Source organism: Amblyraja radiata, chromosome 29, assembly GCF_010909765.2.
Source record: "Amblyraja radiata isolate CabotCenter1 chromosome 29, sAmbRad1.1.pri, whole genome shotgun sequence".
In the NCBI taxonomy this organism is placed as follows: domain Eukaryota; kingdom Metazoa; phylum Chordata; class Chondrichthyes; order Rajiformes; family Rajidae; genus Amblyraja; species Amblyraja radiata.
The window spans coordinates 8,950,524-8,969,394 of NC_045984.1; the positions used below are offsets into that span (position 1 = coordinate 8,950,524).

At 44.8% G+C, this 18,871-nt stretch overlaps 1 protein-coding gene across 2 annotated transcripts in view; it reads right to left on the reverse strand.

Moving 5' to 3' along the window:
- Window positions 1-18,871, reverse strand: part of mier2 (MIER family member 2) — an 89,648-nt gene that overhangs the window by 36,397 nt on the left and 34,380 nt on the right. For both annotated transcript variants that reach the window (XM_033046512.1, XM_033046513.1), the window contains exons 2-3: window positions 7,808-7,895; window positions 456-577 (exon numbers count right to left, since the gene is read on the reverse strand). In XM_033046512.1, the coding sequence (XP_032902403.1) occupies window positions 456-577; window positions 7,808-7,895 (210 nt within the window). The remainder of the gene's footprint in view (window positions 1-455; window positions 578-7,807; window positions 7,896-18,871) is intronic.

Below are 18,871 nucleotides of genomic sequence, written 5' to 3' on the forward strand. Positions count from 1 at the left end.
AAAAAAAAAGAATAAAAATGGACTTTATTTATATAGCGCATTTTAAGCCAATTTGCATTGACCCCAAAGCGTTTTACATAATTTAAATAATAATAAGTTCCATTGCAAACCATAGAAAAAGGTTTAAAAAATAAAAAAAAAGAATAAAAATGGACACAACATATTACAGAGTTCAACACAAACAATTCAAATTCAATTCAATTCAAAGAATTCTGTAGTTGAGCTATCTTGCTCATCTACATTTTGATGCTGCATTCAGGGTGGGATAGTGCCAGAAATGTGGACGGAAAGATGAAAAGATATTTGAGACACATGCTACCTGTCCCGCTGAGTTACTCCAGCATTTTGTGTCCGCCTACGAGAGATATGGTATTCACTCTGATCCACTTGCTGATCAAATCACTCATTAGGTTTCAACCAGTGACATCTCGTTGAGAATTAAAAAAAAAAATTACCCTTTCCAGATCTTCAAACGATTTATCGGCCTCCGGCGTCTCTTCTTCTTCCCGAGGAGTGTAATTGTGAGACAGGATATCGGCTAAGTTGAATCTGTGATCTGCTGAGCCCATTGAGCCGGCTAAAGGACCAAAAACACAACATTCAATTATTACATATTTTCTTCCAGTCTGAAGCAGATACAGTGCCCTTCATAATGTTTGGACGTAGACCCGTCATTTATTTATTTGCCACTGTACTCCACAATTTGAGATTTGTAATAGAAAAAAAATCACATGTGGTTAAAGTGCACATTGTCAGATTTTATTAAAGGCCATTTTTAGACATTTTGGTTTCACCATGTAGAAATTACAGCTGTGTTTAGACATAGTCCCCCCCATTTCAGGGCACCATCATGTTTGGGACACGTGGCTTCACAGGTGTTTGTAATTGCTCAGGTGTGTTTAATTGCCTCCTTAATGCAGGTATAAGAGAGCTCGCTGCACCTAGTCTTCCCCCCCCACCCCCCCGTCTTTCCATCACCGTTGGAAATTTTTATTGCTGTTTATAAATGCCTCAAAACTCATTGGCCAGCGGTTCATTCTACAGCAAGACAATGATCCCAAACATACTACTAAAGCAACAAAGGTGTTTTTCAAAGGTAAAAAAATGGTCAATTCTTGAGTAGCCAAGTTAATCAACCGATCTGAACCCAATTGAGCGTGCCTTTTATATGCTGAAGAGAAAACATAGAAACATAGAAATTAAGTGCAGGAGTAGGCCATTCAGCCCTTCGAGCTTGCACCGCCATTCAATATGATCATGGCTGATCATCCAACTCAGTATCCTGTACCTGCCTTCTCTCCATACCCCCTGATCCCTTTAGCCACAAGGGCCACATCTAACTCCCTCTTAAATATAGCCAATGTACTGGCCTCAACTACCTCCTGTGGCAGAGAATTCCAGAGATTCACCTCTCTCTATGTGAAAAAGGTTTTCCTCATCTCGGTCCTAAAAGATTTCCCCTTTATCCTTAAACTGTGACCCCTTGTTCTGGAGTTCCCCAACATCGGGAACAATCTTCCTGCATCTAGCCTGTCCAACCCCTTAAGAATTTTGTAAGTTTCTATAAGATCCCCCCTCAATCTTCTAAATTCTAGCGAGTACAAGCCGAGTCTATCCAGTCTTTCTTCATATGAAAGTCCTGACATCCCAGGAATCAGTCTGGTGAACCTTCTTTGTACTCCCTCTATGGCAAGAATGTCTTTCCTCAGATTAGGAGACCAAAACTGTACGCAACACTCCAGGTGTGGTCTCACCAAGACCCTGTACAACTGCAGTAGAATCTCTCTGCTCCTATACTCAAATCCTTTTGCTATGAATGCTAACATACCATTCGCTTTCTTCACTGCCTGCTGCACCTGCATGCCTACTTTTAATGACTGGTGTACCATGACACCCAGGTCTCGTTGCATCTCCCCTTTTCCTAATCGGCCACCATTCAGATAATAGTCTACTTTCCTGTTTTTGCCACCAAAGTGGATAACTTCACATTTATCCACATTATACTGCATCTGCCATGCATTTGCCCACTCACCCAGCCTATCCAAGTCACCTTGCAGCCTCCTCACAGCTAACACTGCCCCCCAGCTTCGTGTCATCCGCACACTTGGAGATGTTGCATTCAATTCCCTCGTCCAAATCATTAATCTATATTACTAAAAGTCTGTTCTTGACCGGTTTTGGCGATCTGTGCTGCGATTTCCGAGAGAACGCCGTCACCTACGGCCGTCATTTTTGGCCATCTCGCTCAGAGCCCCCCTCCGCCGCATGTGTGCCGAGGATTTTTCCAGTCGATGAAAAATGACAGAGATATTAATGATTGTACAAAATTCCCCATTCTCTCTGCTGCCCCCGCTGGCGGCAGGGGAGGATGGACTATAAAACCAGGAAGTGGTGTGCCTCAATTAGTCTGCAAGCTGGAGGAAGGTAGAGGGTCACGTTTCTCTGAGCTGTGAATAACACTGAACACATGTCCACACAACTGTGAGTAAGTACCCTTAATGTGGTTTGAAAATGAAAATATGGTTAAAGTAAAAAAGCACTGCCTGCAAATGGTTGTTTGGGGGGTTTGGGTTGAAATAAAAAGGCACTCTCTCCCCCCCCCCCCTCCCCCTCCTCCCCCCCCCCCTCCTCTCCTCTCCTCCTCCCTCTCCCCTTCCTCCCCTTCCTCCTCCTCCCCCCCTCCTCTCCTCCCCCCCTCCTCTCCTCTCCCCCCCCTCCCTCCTCCTCCCCCTCCCTCCTCTCCTCTCCCCCCCCTCTCCTCTCCCCCCCTCTCTTTTTCTCCCACTCCTCCCCTCCCCTACCGTCCCTCCCCTAAAACCCCTCCCCTCCATCCCCTCCCCTACCGTCCCTCCCCTAAACCCCCCTCCCCACACCCTTACCCCCTTCCCTCCCTGCTCCCCACCTCTCCCCTCTCCCCCCCACTCTCACCCTCTCTCTCTCCTCCCCTCCACCCCCACATTTCCCCTCTCACCCACCCTCCCTCTTCTCCTCCTCGCCACCCCCCTCTCTCCCTCTTGCCCCTCTCTCTGTGTCTCTGCCCCTTCTCTCACTGCCCTCACTCTCTACCCCCCCCCCCCCCCCCCCTCTCTAGATGTGATTGCAAGTTGGGGGCTATACGTCAGTAGATAGGGTGGTTATGGGGTAAAAGGAGCAAATTAATAATATTAATATAATATCAAGGGGGGTAATTAGCGTGAGTGCGGGGGGGGGGGGGGGGGGGGGGAGATAGTTAGTGTGTGTGACGCTGCATGCCGCCTCCCTCCCCAAAACCGCACATTGGGGGAACAGACCCACCGGGTCTGCACTTGGTCTAGTATATATTGTAAATAGCTGGGGTCCCAGCACTGAGCCTTGCGGTACCCCACTAGTCACTGCCTGCCATTGTGAAAAGGACCCGTTTACTCCTACTCTTTGCTTCCTGTCTGCCAGCCAGTTCTCTATCCACATCAATACTGAACCCCTAATACCGTGTGCTTTAAGTTTGTATACTAATCTCTTATGTGGGACCTTGCCGAAAGCCTTCTGAAAGTCCAGATATAACACACCCACTGGTTCTCCCTTATCCACTCTACTAGTTACATCCTCGTTGTGTCCTTGGGCAAGACACTTCACCCACCTTTTGCCTGTGTGTGAATGTGTGTGAATGTGTGTGAGTGATTGGTGGTGGTCGGAGGGGCCGTAGGCGCAGAATGGCAGCCACGCTTCCGTCAGTCTGCCCCAGGGCAGCTGTGGCTACAGAAGTAGCTTACCACCACCGAGTGTGACTGAGGAGTGAATGAATAATGCGATGTAAAGCGCCTTGAGTATTAGAAAGGCGCTATATAAATCCCATCCATTATTATTATTATTATCCTCGAAAAATTCTATAAGATTCGTCAGACATGATTTACCTTTCATAAATCCATGCTGACTTTGTCCAATGATTTCACCACTTTCCAAATGTGCTGCTATCCCATCTTTAATAACTGATTCGAGCAGTTTCCCCACTACAGATGTTAGACTAGCTGGTCTGTAATTCCCCGTTTTCTCTCTCCCTCCCTTTTTAAAAAGTGGGGTTACATTAGCTACCCTCCAATCCTCAGGAACTATTCCAGAATCTAAAGAGTTTTGAAAAATTATCACTAATGCATCCACTATTTCTGGGGCTTCTTCCTTAAGTACTCTGGGATGCAGCCTATCTGGCCCTGGGGATTTATCGGCCTTTAATCCATTCAATTTACCTAACACCACTTCCCGGCTAACCTGGATTTCACTCAGTTCCTCCATCTCATTTGACCCCTGCTATTGCTGGCAGATTATTTATGTCTTCCTTAGTGAAGACAGAACCAAAGTAGTTATTCAATTGGTCTGCCATGTCCTTGTTCCCCATGATCAATTCACCTGTTTCTGACTGCAAGGGACCTACATTTGTTTTAACTAATCTTTTTCTCTTCACATATCTATAAAAACTTTTGCAGTCAGTTTTTATGTTCCCTGCCAGTTTTCCTTCATAATCTATTTTCCCTTTCCTAATTAAGCCCTTTGTCCTCCTCTGCTGGACTGAATTTCTCCCAGTCCTCTGGTAGGCTGCTTTTTCTAGCTAATTTGTATGCTTCATCTTTTGTTTTGATACTATCCCTGATTTCCCTTGTTATCCACGGATGCACTACCTTCCCTGATTTATTATTTTGCCAAACTGGGATGAACAATTGTTGTAGTTCATCCATGCAGTCTTTAAATGCCTTCCATTGCATATCCACCGTCAACCCTTTAAGAATCAATTGCCAGTCTATCTTGGCCAATTCACATCTCATACCCTCAAAGTTACTTTTCTTTAGGACCCCTGTTTCTGAATTAATAATGTCACTCTCCATCCTAATGAAGAACTCAACCATATTATGGTCACTCTTGCCCAAGGGGCCACGCACAACAAGACTGCTAACTAACCCTTTCTCATTACTCAATACCCAGTCTAGAATAGCCTGCTCTCTCGTTGGTTCCTCTACATGTTGGTTTAGAAAACTATCCCGCATACATTCTAAGAAATCCTCTTCCTCAGCACCACTGCCAATTTGATTCACCCAATCTATATGTAGATTGAAGTCACCCATTAAAACTGTTTTACCGTTGTTGCACGTATTTCTAATTTCATGTTTGATGCCATCCCCAACTCCACTACTACTGTTAGGTGGCCTGTACACAACTCCCACTAGCGTTTTCTGCCCCTTAGTGTTTCGCAGCTCTACCCATATTGATTCCACATCCTCCAAGCTAATGTCCTTCCTTTCTATTGCGTTAATCTCCACTCTAACCAGCAACGCTACCCCACCTCCTTTTCCTTTCTGTCTATCCCTCCTGAATATTGAATATCCCTGGATGTTCAGCTCCCAGCCTTGGTCACCCTGGAGCCATGTCTCCATGATCCCAATTATATCATAGTCATTAATAGCTATCTGCACATTCAACTCATCCACCTTATTATGAATGCTCCTTGCATTGAGACACAAAACCTTCAGGTTTGTTTTTACAACACTCTTACCCCTTATACAATTATGTTGAAAAGTGGCCCTTTTTGATTTTTGCCCTGGATTTGTCTGCCTGCCACTTTTACTTTTCACCTTGCTACCTATTGCTTCTACCCTCATGTTACACCCCTCTGTCTCTTCGCTCACACATTTAAGAAACCCTTTCCCTTTAACTCCATCCTCGACTATCCCATTTGACACCCCACCCCCCTTATTCAGTTTAAAACCACCCGTGTTGTTGTAAAACCACCCGAACCATTATGGTGCCCTGAACTGGGGGGACTATGTATAAACACTGCTGTAATTTCAACATGGTGAAAACAAAATGTATAAAAATGGCCTTTATTAAAATCTGACTTTAACAACATCTGAAAACAGAAGGGGACTAGACCCCAAAACAAGCATAAGCTAAAGATTGCTGCAATACAGGCCTGGCAGAGCATCACCAGAGAAGACACCCAGCAACTGGTGTTGTCCCTGAATCGCAGACTTCAAGCAGTCATTGCAGGCAAAGGACATGCAACAAAATACTAAACATGACTACTTTCCTATACACGACATTGCTGTGCCCCAAACATTATGGTGACCTGAAATGGGGGGACTATGTATAAACACTGCTGTAATTTCAACATGGTGAAAACAAAATGTATTAAAAATGGCCTTTATTAAAATCTGACTTTAACAACATCTGAATTTTTCTATTACAAATCTCAAATTGTGGAGTACAAAGGCAAATAAATAAATGATGGGTCTTTGTCCCAAACATTATGGAGGGCACTGTGATTCAAAACATCAAAACTAATTGCTATAAAACACTAATTTTCAAAACAGTTAATTTATTTTCAACTTTAAAAGAAAACACCCAACACCTCGGACCCTCTAAGAATGATTAACTGCAAAAGCATTGTTGGAGATGTAATTCTATTTGTACTAAAAACTCTCTTATTACAGAGACTTTGTGTTTGAACACACACAAATTTGTTTTTCAGAGGTGTTCGTATAAGGCTATACCATTCAGGGCAGCAGATCGAAAGAAACACATTATAGACTAACTATTTAAAGATAATCCGCATAAAACTAAAAGAGTAGGTATATAACATTGCAAAGATTAGTGGGAAGCTGGAGGATTGGGAAGATTTTAAAAGAGCAACAGAAGGTAATTAAAAAGGCATACAGAGAGAAAAGACGAAACACGAAAGTAAGCTGGCCAACGATAGAAAAGAGGATAACAAAAGTTTATTCAGATGTATAAAAAGTAAGAAATACGCAAGAGTGGACGTTGGACCGTTGGAAAATTATGCTGGAGAATAGATTATGGGGATTAAAGAAAGGGCATATGAATTGAATATGTTCTCTTCATCAGTCTTCACCGTGGAATACACTAGCAATGTGCCAGAAACTCAAGAGTGTCAGGCGGTGGAAGTTAGTGGAGTGACGATCACTAAAGGGAAAGTGAAATGTCTGAAGGTGGATAAGTCACCTGGACCGCAGGTGTTCGAAAGAGGTGGCTTTAGAGACAGTGGAGGTATTAGATGTGATCTCACCAATCATGGATGGTCGCAGACAGTTGGAAAATTGCAAACATTACTCCGCTGTTCAAGAAGGGAGCGAGGTAGAAGACTGGAAAATATAGGCCGGCTGAGAAGTGGCAGATGCAATACAGCGTAGCAAAGCGTGGAGTCATGCATTTTGGGAGCAGGAATAAAGGAGTAGACTATTTTCTAAATGGGGTGAGAATTCAGAAATCAGAGGTGCAAATGGACTTGGTGCAGAATTCCCAAAAAGTTAATTTGTAAGGAGAATCAGTAGCAAGGAAGGCAAATGCAATTTTGAGAGGGTTAGAATACAAAATCAGGCAAGTAATGCTGACGCTTTATAAGACCGCATTTGGAGCAATTTTGGGCCCTATATCTGAAAGAGGATGTGCTAGCGTTGGAGGAGGTTTACGAGAATGGTCCCAGGATTGATCGGAAAAATGTCTTCACTTACAGGATGATGAACCTTTGAAATTCTCTGTTTGGATCAATTGATGAAAACATAACATGAATCAATATGATTTTGGGATATTCAGGGAATTTAATGGATATGGTGATAGTGCTGGAAAAGACAGTGGGTAAAGTTCAGCGATGCTCTTGATGAATAGTAGTGCAGGCTCAAAGGCCCACTACTCCTGCTCCTATGCCTTATGTTCATAATTCATTTAAAAAAGTCTTGCACTTGCAAACTCATTTACTAAGCTGCCAGACAAGAACATATTCAAGATAAAAAGAACGTGCATTTTACAAACAGTTTGCTTACTATACCTCCTCCAGACTGAAGTCTGTTTTCTAAGGAACATAGATTCTGTGTTCGATATAACACCACGCGAGGACTCTGTCTACCAACAGAGGCCTAAAAATACAAAATGAAAAACAATTAATTTTGGTCACAACACAAGGTGTTAGCTTTCTTGAGAACTTATATTGCCCACTGATATTGTACATCTCATATTGAAGGGGGAGGGTGTGCAGTGCTGCAGCTGATGGAGCAGCTGCCTCACAGCACCAGAGACCTAGTTTCGATCCTGACCACGGGTGAAGTCTGCATAGAGTTTGCACGTTCTCCCTGTGGCCGTGTGGGTTTCCTCCTGGTGCTCCGGTTTCATCCCGCATCCAAAAAGATGTGCAGGTTTGTAGGTGAGTTGGCCTCTAAATTGCCCCTGGTGTGCAGGAAGTGGATGAGAAAGTGGATAACATAGAACGTGTGAACGAGTGATCAATGACTGGTGTGGACACGATAAGACAAAGGACCAGTTTCCATGCTGTCTCTAAAACTAAAATATCTATACATTTATGCTTAGAGGAAAAGAACATGAATGAATGAATGATACTTTATTGTCGCGTGACAAGTCAGTGATATTCTTTGTTTTGCATACATAAGATATGCCAAGAGTTGCAACAAAAAAGGCGCCACATTTAATAGCCGAGTCATACGAGTATTAAAACTCAATCATCAGGAGAGTTGAGGAAACAAATACACCTCAATGTGGTGAAAACACTGACCAATTGAAAACCTGATGTACCAAAGGTATACCCAAACCATAAAAAGCATCTTCTCCTTGCATTTGGTCTGGATTATTCACGTACCCCATTCTTAAACTTGTGAAATGGCAACAAAAAGAACATTTTTCTCGTTGCCCCACAACTAGCAATCCCAAGGAACGTTGCTTGGTCCTTCATTGTCTACAGGTTGCGCCTTGGCAAAAGTGTCTGAGCAAAAGTACGGTAAACGCCCAGTTCGACCTCAGCACCATCTCCTTCAATCCCTGTGAGTTGTCAGACTGGCTGCAACGTGTGTTAAATGAAAAAGAATGCTTACGTAGTTAATACTCAGGTCAGGTTGCATCCGTGGAAAGATAAACAGAGTTAATGTTTTCAAAGCCCATGTTTTGACCAAGGATTAGGGCTGGATGAAGGGTTTTCAACCTGCAAGGCAAACTGTTTCTCTTCCTATCAACGTGGCCTGACCTGCTGAGTTCCGTATTTCCCAGCAATGAAGACGCTATTTATTACCCAAAAATAAGACACAAAAATTTACCTGCGTCTTGGAGTCCAAAGGTTAGGTTGTTAGCCAAGAAAGATAGACTTGGCTATCCCTCATTACAGCAACATCAAGAACGATGTTGTTGTACTGAGGGATATCCAAGTCTGTCCCTCATTGCTGGTAGCTGATGGGAAGCGACTGTAAAGTGGGACGCGGCTGTAAAAGGACAGTGCTGCTGGGGTGGGGGGAGAGTTCTGTTCACAGCATGTGGTCAGCACAGGCAGGAGCGTTGAGAAGGAGGGGGTCAGGGATCATGCCAGCAACTAACTCACCGTTGCCGCGGCGCTCCGGGCGCAGAGCCACTGCATTATGGCCGGACAGTGGAAGTAGCTCGGGTGGCTGCGAGCGGCCGGTTGGACCGGACAGTAGAACAGGCCGCCACCTCATCGCCTTCTACCGGCCCGGTGATGCTGTCCGGTCCCGGCAGCCGCTCCCGTTTTGGCACTATTGATCCTTATGTTTGAATTTCCTAGTTTCTTAGCGCTCCCATTTTTCCCCACCTGCCGTCACCCTCCACCCCTCCCACCCATTCAGTCATTCAGAATGGAGGATATCTGTAAGCCTTGGGCAAATTGAATTGTAACTTTTTTTTTTGAGCGTGAGAAATTCTGCCCCTCCAGCCTTTTTTTCAAAATTTAGCAACTCAAAATGGGGGTGCGTCTTCGACGCAGGTGCGTCTTCATTGCCGGGAAATACGCATTTCCAGGAATTTACATTTTAGTTTTTTATTTTCACATTTTGCAAAAGGTTTCCTCCAAGAAATTAGAGTGAAAGCAAGCTATTAATTTTGGTATAATTCCATTCCCAAGTTATAAATTCTATACTCTGTTGATAAAAAGTCTGAGAAAGAACTCGATAATTCAAGTCAAATTGGCGAATGCGCAAGTACAGTGAGGTGCAGGTATGGTGAAAAATCTAGCTTTGCAGCAGCCTGGGCACACAGACTCAAGTGCAATAATAAAAAATTTTAACTAGACGAAGTGGGACCCGTTGGGCCCCAGCATCACACGGAAGGGCTGGTCCCCCAATGCAATATTCCACCTCTCCACCAATTCCAATATTGGTGGCCAGTGGAGGGGGGCTTTCTGGAGTAGTATGCATTTTGTGGGCTGAAGGGACTGGTTTCCAGAGGGCTACTATGGACATTGTGGGCCGAATGGATTCTTGCGCTGGCGGCTGAGTCACTCAAGCCTGTTGTGCTGGCAGCTCACTCACTCATGGATGGTGGGCTGGCAGTTGACTCACGGTATTCCTTGAAATTCCATTTCAAGCAGGGTGCAAGGCCACCAAATTCAAGTGCAGTTTCTTACCACTTCAAGCAGGGTATAAGGCCACTAAATTCAAGTACAGTTTCATACCAAGCAGGGTGCAAGGCCACTAAAGACAGCGAGTCGTGACCTCTCCCTCCTCCATCTTCCAGAGCCTGAGCCAAGCCCACACTTCTGGGTTTTATAGTCCATCCCCCCTCCCACCAGAAAGGGAGTGGCCTTCATGGCGTTAGTGACAGGAGAGAGAATCTCAACATTTTTAAAACACTAATAACTCTTTTATTTTTCATCAATGGGAAAACTCCTCGGCACCTGATGAGCGGAGGGGGACTGAGTAAGATGGCCAAAAATCACAGCCGTACATGGTAGTTTTTTCTAAAATCGATGTAAAGCACACACAGGAAGTGGTCAAGATTAGACTTTTAATTATATAGAAGGCAACTTTAATTAGGCAAGGCAACTTTAATTAGGCAAGGCAACTTTAATTAGGCAAGGCATCTTTAATTAGGCAAGGCATCTTTAATTAGGCATCTTTAATTAGGCATCTTTAATTAGGCATCTTTAATTAGGCATCTTTAATTAGGCATCTTTAATTAGGCATCTTTAATTAGGCATCTTTAATTAGGCATCTTTAATTAGGCATCTTTAATTAGGCAAGGCATATTTAATTAGGCAAGGCAACTTTAATTAGGCAAGGCAACTTTAATTAGGAAGGCAACTTTAATTAGGCAAGGCAACTTTAATTAGGCAAGGCAACTTTAATTAGGCAAGGCAACTTTAATTAGGCAAGGCATCTTTAATTAGGCAAGGCATCTTTAATTAGGCAAGGCATCTTTAATTAGGCAAGGCATCTTTAATTAGGCAAGGCATCTTTAATTAGGCAAGGCATATTTAATTAGGCAAGGCAACTTTAATTAGGCAAGGCAACTTTAATTAGGAAGGCAACTTTAATTAGGCAAGGCAACTTTAATTAAGCAAGGCATCTTTAATTAGGCATCTTTAATTAGGCATCTTTATTTAGGCAAGGCAACTTTAATTAGGCAATGCAACTTTAATTAGGCAAGGCAACTTTAATTAGGCAAGGCAACTTTAATTAGGCAAGGCAACTTTAATTAGGCAAGGCAACTTTAATTAGGCAAGGCAACTTTAATTAGGCAAGGCAACTTTAATTAGGCAAGGCAACTTTAATTAGGCAAGGGAACTGTAATTAGGTAATGCAACTAATTAGGCAACACAGCTTTAGCATTTCCAAACCAAAGGCAACACAACTTTATCATTTCCAAACCAAAGGCAACACAGCTTTAGCATTTCCAAACCAAAGGCAACACAGCTTTCGCATTTTCAAACTATATTTTCAAACCACATTAAGGGCACTGACAGGTCAGTAAAACCACTCAGTTTAGTTGACATGTGTTCAGTATTATTCACAGCTCAGACTGAGAGACGTGACCCTCTCGCTCCCCCATCTTGTAGAGACTGACTGAGGCACTCAACACTTCCAGGTTTTATAGTCCCTCCGGAAGGGGCGTGGCCTTCAGGAGAGAGAATCTCAACATTTTCTAAACACTAATAATTCTTATTTTTCATCGATGTGAAAAATCCTCTTGTCCTGCAGAGCGGAGGGGGACTCTGAATAAGATGGCCAAAAATCACAGCCTCCTCCAACCTCATCTACTGCATCCGCTGCTCTAGATGTCAGCTGATCTACATCGGTGAGACTAAGCGGAGGTTGGGCGATCGCTTCGCCGAACACCTCCGCTCAGTCCGCAAGAACCTACCTGACCTCCCGGTGGCTCAGCACTGCAACTCCCCCTCCCACTCCGAATCCGACCTCTCTGTCCTGGGTCTCCTCCATGGCCAGAGCGAGCAACACTGGAAATTGGAGGAACAGCACCTCATATTCCGCTTGGGGAGTCTGCAGCCTGCGGGCTTGAACATTGAATTCTCCCAATTTTGTTAGCCTTGCTGTCTCCTCCCCTTCCTTAGCCCTCGGGCTGTCTCCTCCCATCCCCCAGCCCTCGGGCTCCTCCTCCTCATTTTTCCTTCCTTCTCCCCGCCACCCCCTATCAGTCTGAAGAAGGAGTTTGGTCCAAAACGTTGCCTATTTCCTTCGCTCCATAGATGCTGCTGCACCCGCTGAGTTTCTCCAGCTTTTTTGTGTACCTACCTCCTCTGGCAGCTTGTTCCATACACCCACCACCCTCTGTGAGAAACGGTTACCCCTCGGATTCCTATTAAATATTTTTCCCTTCACCTTGAACTTATGTCCTCTCCTCAATTCTCCTACTCTGGGCAAGAGACTCTGTGCATCTGCCCAATCTATTCCTCTCATGAGTTCCAAACAAACTTCTAAAATATTGTGCAAAAAGATATATTAGTACAAAAACATAATTAGAAAACAAAAGTCCAGAGTGTTGGTCCAAGAACCTGAATGTTGTTGGAAAGAAGCTGTTCATGAACAGTGTGGTGTGGGATTTCAGGCTTCAGTATCTTCTGCCTGGCAGAAGCAGTGAGAAGAGGGCATGGTGAAGGACGCAAAGAGAAGGTACAGAGACAAGATGGAGTTACAGATGGAGCAGCAGGACACTATCGACAATACCGCCAGCGGGCTGGCTACCGAAGCTGAAGGGAGGAATGTGCACACATTCTCGCTGTCCGAGCACGACGTGAGGAGGGCTCTGACACGGGTGAACACGAGAAACGCTGCAGGCCCCGATGGCATCTCGGGGCGAGTACTCAAGTCCTGTGCTACGTAGCTAGCTCCAGTGCTCACTACATTATCCAACCTCTCCCTGGACAAGTCCGTGGTCCCTGCCTGCTTCAAAAAATTCATCATTGTATCGGTACCAAAAAATGCCTCCCCAGCCTGTCTGAATGACTACCGTCCGGTGGCCCTTACCTCGGTAGTCATGAAATGCTTTGAGAGGCTGGTGAAGAAACACATCTGCGCCTTCCTCCCTCGGAACATGGACCCGTTGCAGTTCGCATACCGTCCGAACAGATCCACGGACGATGCGGTCTCCCAGGTCTTGCACACCGCTCTCTCCCATCTGGACAGCCAGAAGGGGGGGCTACGTGAGGATGCTGTTCATAGACTACAGTTCAGCCTTCAACACGATAGTCCCCACCAGACTGGCCGGGAAGCTAATGGAATTGGGGCTCAACACCTCCCTGCGTGCCTGGGTCCTGGACTTTCTCACCGCCAGGCCCCAGGTAGTCAAGATGGGAGGGAATACATCGAAGTCCCTCACCCCGAGCACAGGATCGCCCCAGGGTTGCGTCCTCAGCCCCCTATTGTACTCCCTGTACACACATGACTGTGTGGCTAGATTCAGCTCCAACTCAATAATTAAGTTTGCTGATGACACTGTGGTGGTGGGCCTGATCTCAGACAACGACGAGAAGGCCTACCGGGAGGAGGTGGCTGGTCTAGCACTCTGGTGCCAGGATAACAGCCTCCTCTTGAACATCAATAAAACGAAGGAGCTGATCATGGACTTTAGGAGGGCACATCATCCGAGGACGTACACTCCATTGAGGATAAATGGGGATCCTGTGGATAGGGTGAACGGTTTTAAATATCTGGGAGTCCACATCTCCGAGGATATGACATGGGCATCACACGCCTCAGCACTCGTGAGTAAGGCAATGCAGCGCCTTTACCACCTCAGGCAATTGAGGAAATTCAGAGTGTCTCCGAGGATCCTCCAGTGCTTCTACGCAGCGGCGGTGGAAAGCATCTTGTCCGGGAACATTACCATCTGGTTTGGGAATTGCTCTGCCAAGGACAAGAAGGCTCTGCAGAGAGTAGTGCGTTCGGCCGAACGCACTATGGGAACTTCACTTGCCCCCCTGCAGGAACTATACATCAGGAGGTGCAACTCCAGAGCCAACAATATCATGAGAGACCCCTTCCACCCCTGCAACGGACTGTTCCAGCTGCTACGGTCAGGCAAACGCCTCCGTTGCCATACGGTGAGAACGGAGAGGTTGAGAAGGAGTTTCTTCCCAGAGGCCATTCGGACTGTAAACGCCTATCTCACCAGGGACTAACTCTACTGAACATTTTTCCTTCCATTATTTATTATGTATAAGAATATGTGTGTTATGATTGTGTTTATAGTTGTTTGGTTGTTTGTCTTTTGCACAAAAGTCCGCGAGCATTGCCACTTTCATTTCACTGCACATCTCGTATGTGTATGTGACAAATAAACTTGACTTGACTTGGTGAGGATCCTTGATGATAGATGTCACATTCCTGAGGCAGCAGCTCGTTCAGATGGGTTTGATGGTGGGTGCCTGGAGAGGGTCCATACCTGAAACTTCACCTAGCCATGTTCTTCAAAGATGTTCCATGACCCACTGAGTTACTCCAGGCCATTGAATCCTTTCTAAGGCTGTTTCCACGATGTCTAGGGCTAAGACCAACACTTTCAGCCTCTTACGTTCCTGTGTATTAGAATTGCCATTACTGGCAATGATGCAACCAGTCAGGATACTTTCTACAGTACATCTGTAAACGTTTGTCCGCATATTCGGAGACATACCAAATCTCTGTGACTTCTAAGAAGGTGGAGGACCTGGCACACCTTTGGGATTGTTTCTATATCTGACTACAGGACAGGTCACCCAAGATGTTAATGCTCAAGGAATATGAAGCTGCTCTCTCCACCACCAAACCACCAATAAAAACTAGCGTGCAGTCTCCCGACTACCCATTTCTGACGTCAATGATCAGTTCCTTGACCTTGCCGATGATGAGTGAGGGGTCATTGTGGCACCACTCAACCAGGTGCTCTATCTCTCTTGCACACTGACTCCACGCCACCGGGGATTCAGCCATCCACAGTGGTGCTTTTGGCGAATTTATGGATGGCATTGGAGCTGTGCTTAGCCATACTGTCATGGGTGTAACAAGAGCAGAGCAGGGACTATGCAGACAGCCCGGGTTGACAGTCAAAGAGGAAATAATTCGCAATTTTGATGTCTTACCCAGAAATGAACCAGCAAGACCATCTACCTTTTCAGGAATCATGACACCTATCTCAGCACAACTAATGTGATACCCCCACGCATGCCTTTGTTACCTCTCGACTATTCAAATGCTGTTTAAGCTTGCTTCTCATCATCCAGAAACTTGAGATTATCAACAAAAAAAAATGTTGCTCTTACCTCAAGTAGCAACAGGTCCATTCACCATTACCAGTGACCCAATACATTGCTCAAGGGTCTCGACCCAAAACGTCACCTATTCCTTCGCTCCATAGATGCTGCCTCACCCGCTGAGTTTCTCTAGCATTTTTATCTACCTTCAATACATTGCTCAGGTCAGCGACAATCTTCTTGGTTGTCAAATTTATCCGCCACCTCAATTCCTCCCCATTTCTATCCACAGATATGAGGGAAAAACAGATCAGCCATGATCAAATGGCGGAGCAGACTCAAGGTTTCAAGGTCAGTTTATTGTCACATGTACCAATTGAGGTACAGTGACATTTGAGTTGCCATACAGCCATACTTAGTGAAAAGCAACAAGACACATAACCACATAAAAATTAACATAAACATCCACCACAGTGGATTCCACATTCCTCACTGTGATGGAAGGCAATACAGTTCAATCTGCTTCCTCTTGCTCTCCTGCGGTTGGGGCAGTCAAACCATCCGCAGTTGTGGCGACTCGATGGTCGAATGGCCTAATTCTGCCATTTTAATAATGCTTTCAATAAGCCATATTTATGGGCCATTTTTAACATTAACCCTCTCCCAATACAAGGAAAAGTGTAGTGTAAACTAAATCTAAAAGACCAGTTTCAAAATGTCTGGGAAATCAACTACTGTGCATTCGAAGTTTGCATTTTAAAAAAAAGGTTCTAAAGGAGATTGGATTTGCAGTTCCAGCATTCTCCAGGGCAACATGGAATCAACAGGATTATATAGTCATAACTCTTACCATGTTTGAAGGGGCACAAAACAAATTAATTTGGAAACGAACTAATAACCGCTGCAGCTGTCCAAGTGTTTGTTAAGTGCACATATGAACACAGGCTGATGGTGCATTTGTTGCATACCCACATTCACAAAAACATTGTGAACATTTACAAGCCTTCCCACCCTGCTTCCTGCAAAGACTATCCCCTACTCCCAATTCCTCCATCTATGCCGCACCTGCGCCCAAGATGGTGTTCCATACCAGGACTTCTGAGGTACTTATTCTTTAGGGAATGGGGGTTCCCCTCCTCCATCATAGATGAGGCCCTCACTAGGGTCTCCTCGATATCCCACAGCTCTGCTCTTGCTTCTCCCAGGTGTAACAGCGACAGAGTCCCCCTAGTCACCTTCCACCCCATCAGGCCTCGCATACAGCACGTAATCCTCCGACATTTTCGCCACCTCTAACTGGATCCTACCACTAGCACATCTTCCCATCTCCACCCCTTTCTGCAGAGACCGTTCCCTCCGCAACTCCTTGGTCAACTCGTCCCTTCCCTCCCAAACCACCCCAACCCCAGGTACTTTCTCCTGCAACCGCAGGTGATGCAACACATGTCCTTATACTTCCCTTATACTCCGTCCAAGGACCCCGACAGTCTTTCCAGGTGTATCCGCTCTTCCAGGTACATATCGGCAAGACCAAGCGCAGGCTCGACAAACGTTTCGCTCAACACCTCCGCTCAGTCAGCCTAAACCTACCTGATCTCCCGTTTGCTAAACACTTTAATTCCCACACTGACCTGGGCCTCCACCATTGTCAGTGAGGCCCAGCGCAAATTGGAGGAACAGCACCTCATATTTCTCTTGGGCAGCATACACCCCAGTGGTATAAACATTGACTTCACTAACTTCAACTCTTGCTTTTCCTCTGCCTCCATCCGTCCCCCTTCCCAGTTCTCCGACCAGTCGTACTGTCTGTTTGCTTTGTAGTCAACTTCTCCCAGCTAACAATTATCTATTCTACGTTTTCCTTAACCTCCATTCCCTTTGTCCTATTTTCACACCTTATGTTTCCTTATCTATGTATCTCCCTCTCCCCTGACATCAGTCTGAAGAAGGCTCGCGACCCGAAACGTCACCCATTCCTTCACTCCAGAGATGCTGCCTGTCCCGCTGAATTACTCCAGCATTTTGTGTCCATCTTCACAAAAACTGACTTCAATTATGGTTTACTGAGCAAGATTGAAATAACTTCAACAGGTGTCAGGCGTTATGGGGTGAAGGCAGGAGAACAAGGTTAGGAGGGAGAGATAGATCAGCCACGATTGAATGGCGGAGTAGACTTGATGGGCCGAATGTCCTAATTCTGCTCCTATCACTTATGACATGATGTTATAACTCAAATACAATTATAGCAAAGAATGAGGCTCCAGTGCACGGAATGAAATACAGCTACAAGATGAAAGTAAATGACTTATCCTATGGCTAACCGACAGTGTTAAAAACATTATTCTACCCTTGTAGCATAACTGATTCACACAGATCCCAAATAACATACACTTTGTGGCTCAGGGCATCCACTGATTGCCAGTAAAGTGATCCTATGATATACAGACAAAATGTGTAGGAAGGAACTGCCGTTGCTGGTTTACACCTGTGTCTGAAGATGATGTCTGACCCGAAAGATCAACTTTTCCTTTTATCCAAAGATGCTGTCTGACCCGCTGAGTTACGCCAGCTTTTTGTGCCCACCTATGATGTACAGAGGCAGGTTACATATCCATTCTGTCAAACCTGTTCTGAAAAATTAGTTCCTACCAAGATTTGTTCTGATTTAGTTATGGACCTCAGAAACATAAAACCGCAAGTAAATGTGAAACTGAAGAAAAAAAACTTGTGTTTCAGGTTAGAAGCATATAACATGTAGGAAGGATGTTTTTATGTTTTGGTGTTGAATTTCTTCATGAATACTATGTTGTATTTTTATTAGTGTGCTGCAAGGACATTTGAATTTCCCCTGAATAAAGGGATTAATAAAGTCTAATCTAATCTAATCTAAGGATCTGCTGGTTTACACTGAATTTAGACACAAAAAGGTGGAGTAACAGCGGAGCAGGCAGCATCTCTGGAGAGAAGGAATGGTTGATGTTTCAAGTCGAGACCCTTCTTCAGAATCAGAAGAAGCGAAATGTCATCCATTCCTTCTCTCCAGAGATGCTGCCTGTCCCTCTAAATTACTCCAGCATTTTGTGTCTATCGTTGACACATTTGATTAATCACATGTTCAATGCTTCCAATGCAAGATGGGCTTTTTCTCTGCCTTATAAAGAAGCCACCCATTTACCCAGGTAGAAAAAGCTTAAACACAATCGGTTGTGCTATAAAGGATCCTCTCCATTCCTTTAATAATAACTTTCAAAAGGAGCCAGGTTCCAAAATAGTGAGGCAAAAATGAGTTGTGGGGAAAAGTGTGGAATGGATGTGGAAAACATTTTTTTCACCAGCTACTAAATGAACAATGCACTGAATCTTAGGCACTTTCTCAAAACGGAAGATTACAACTTTCTTTTTTGGATATGTGGA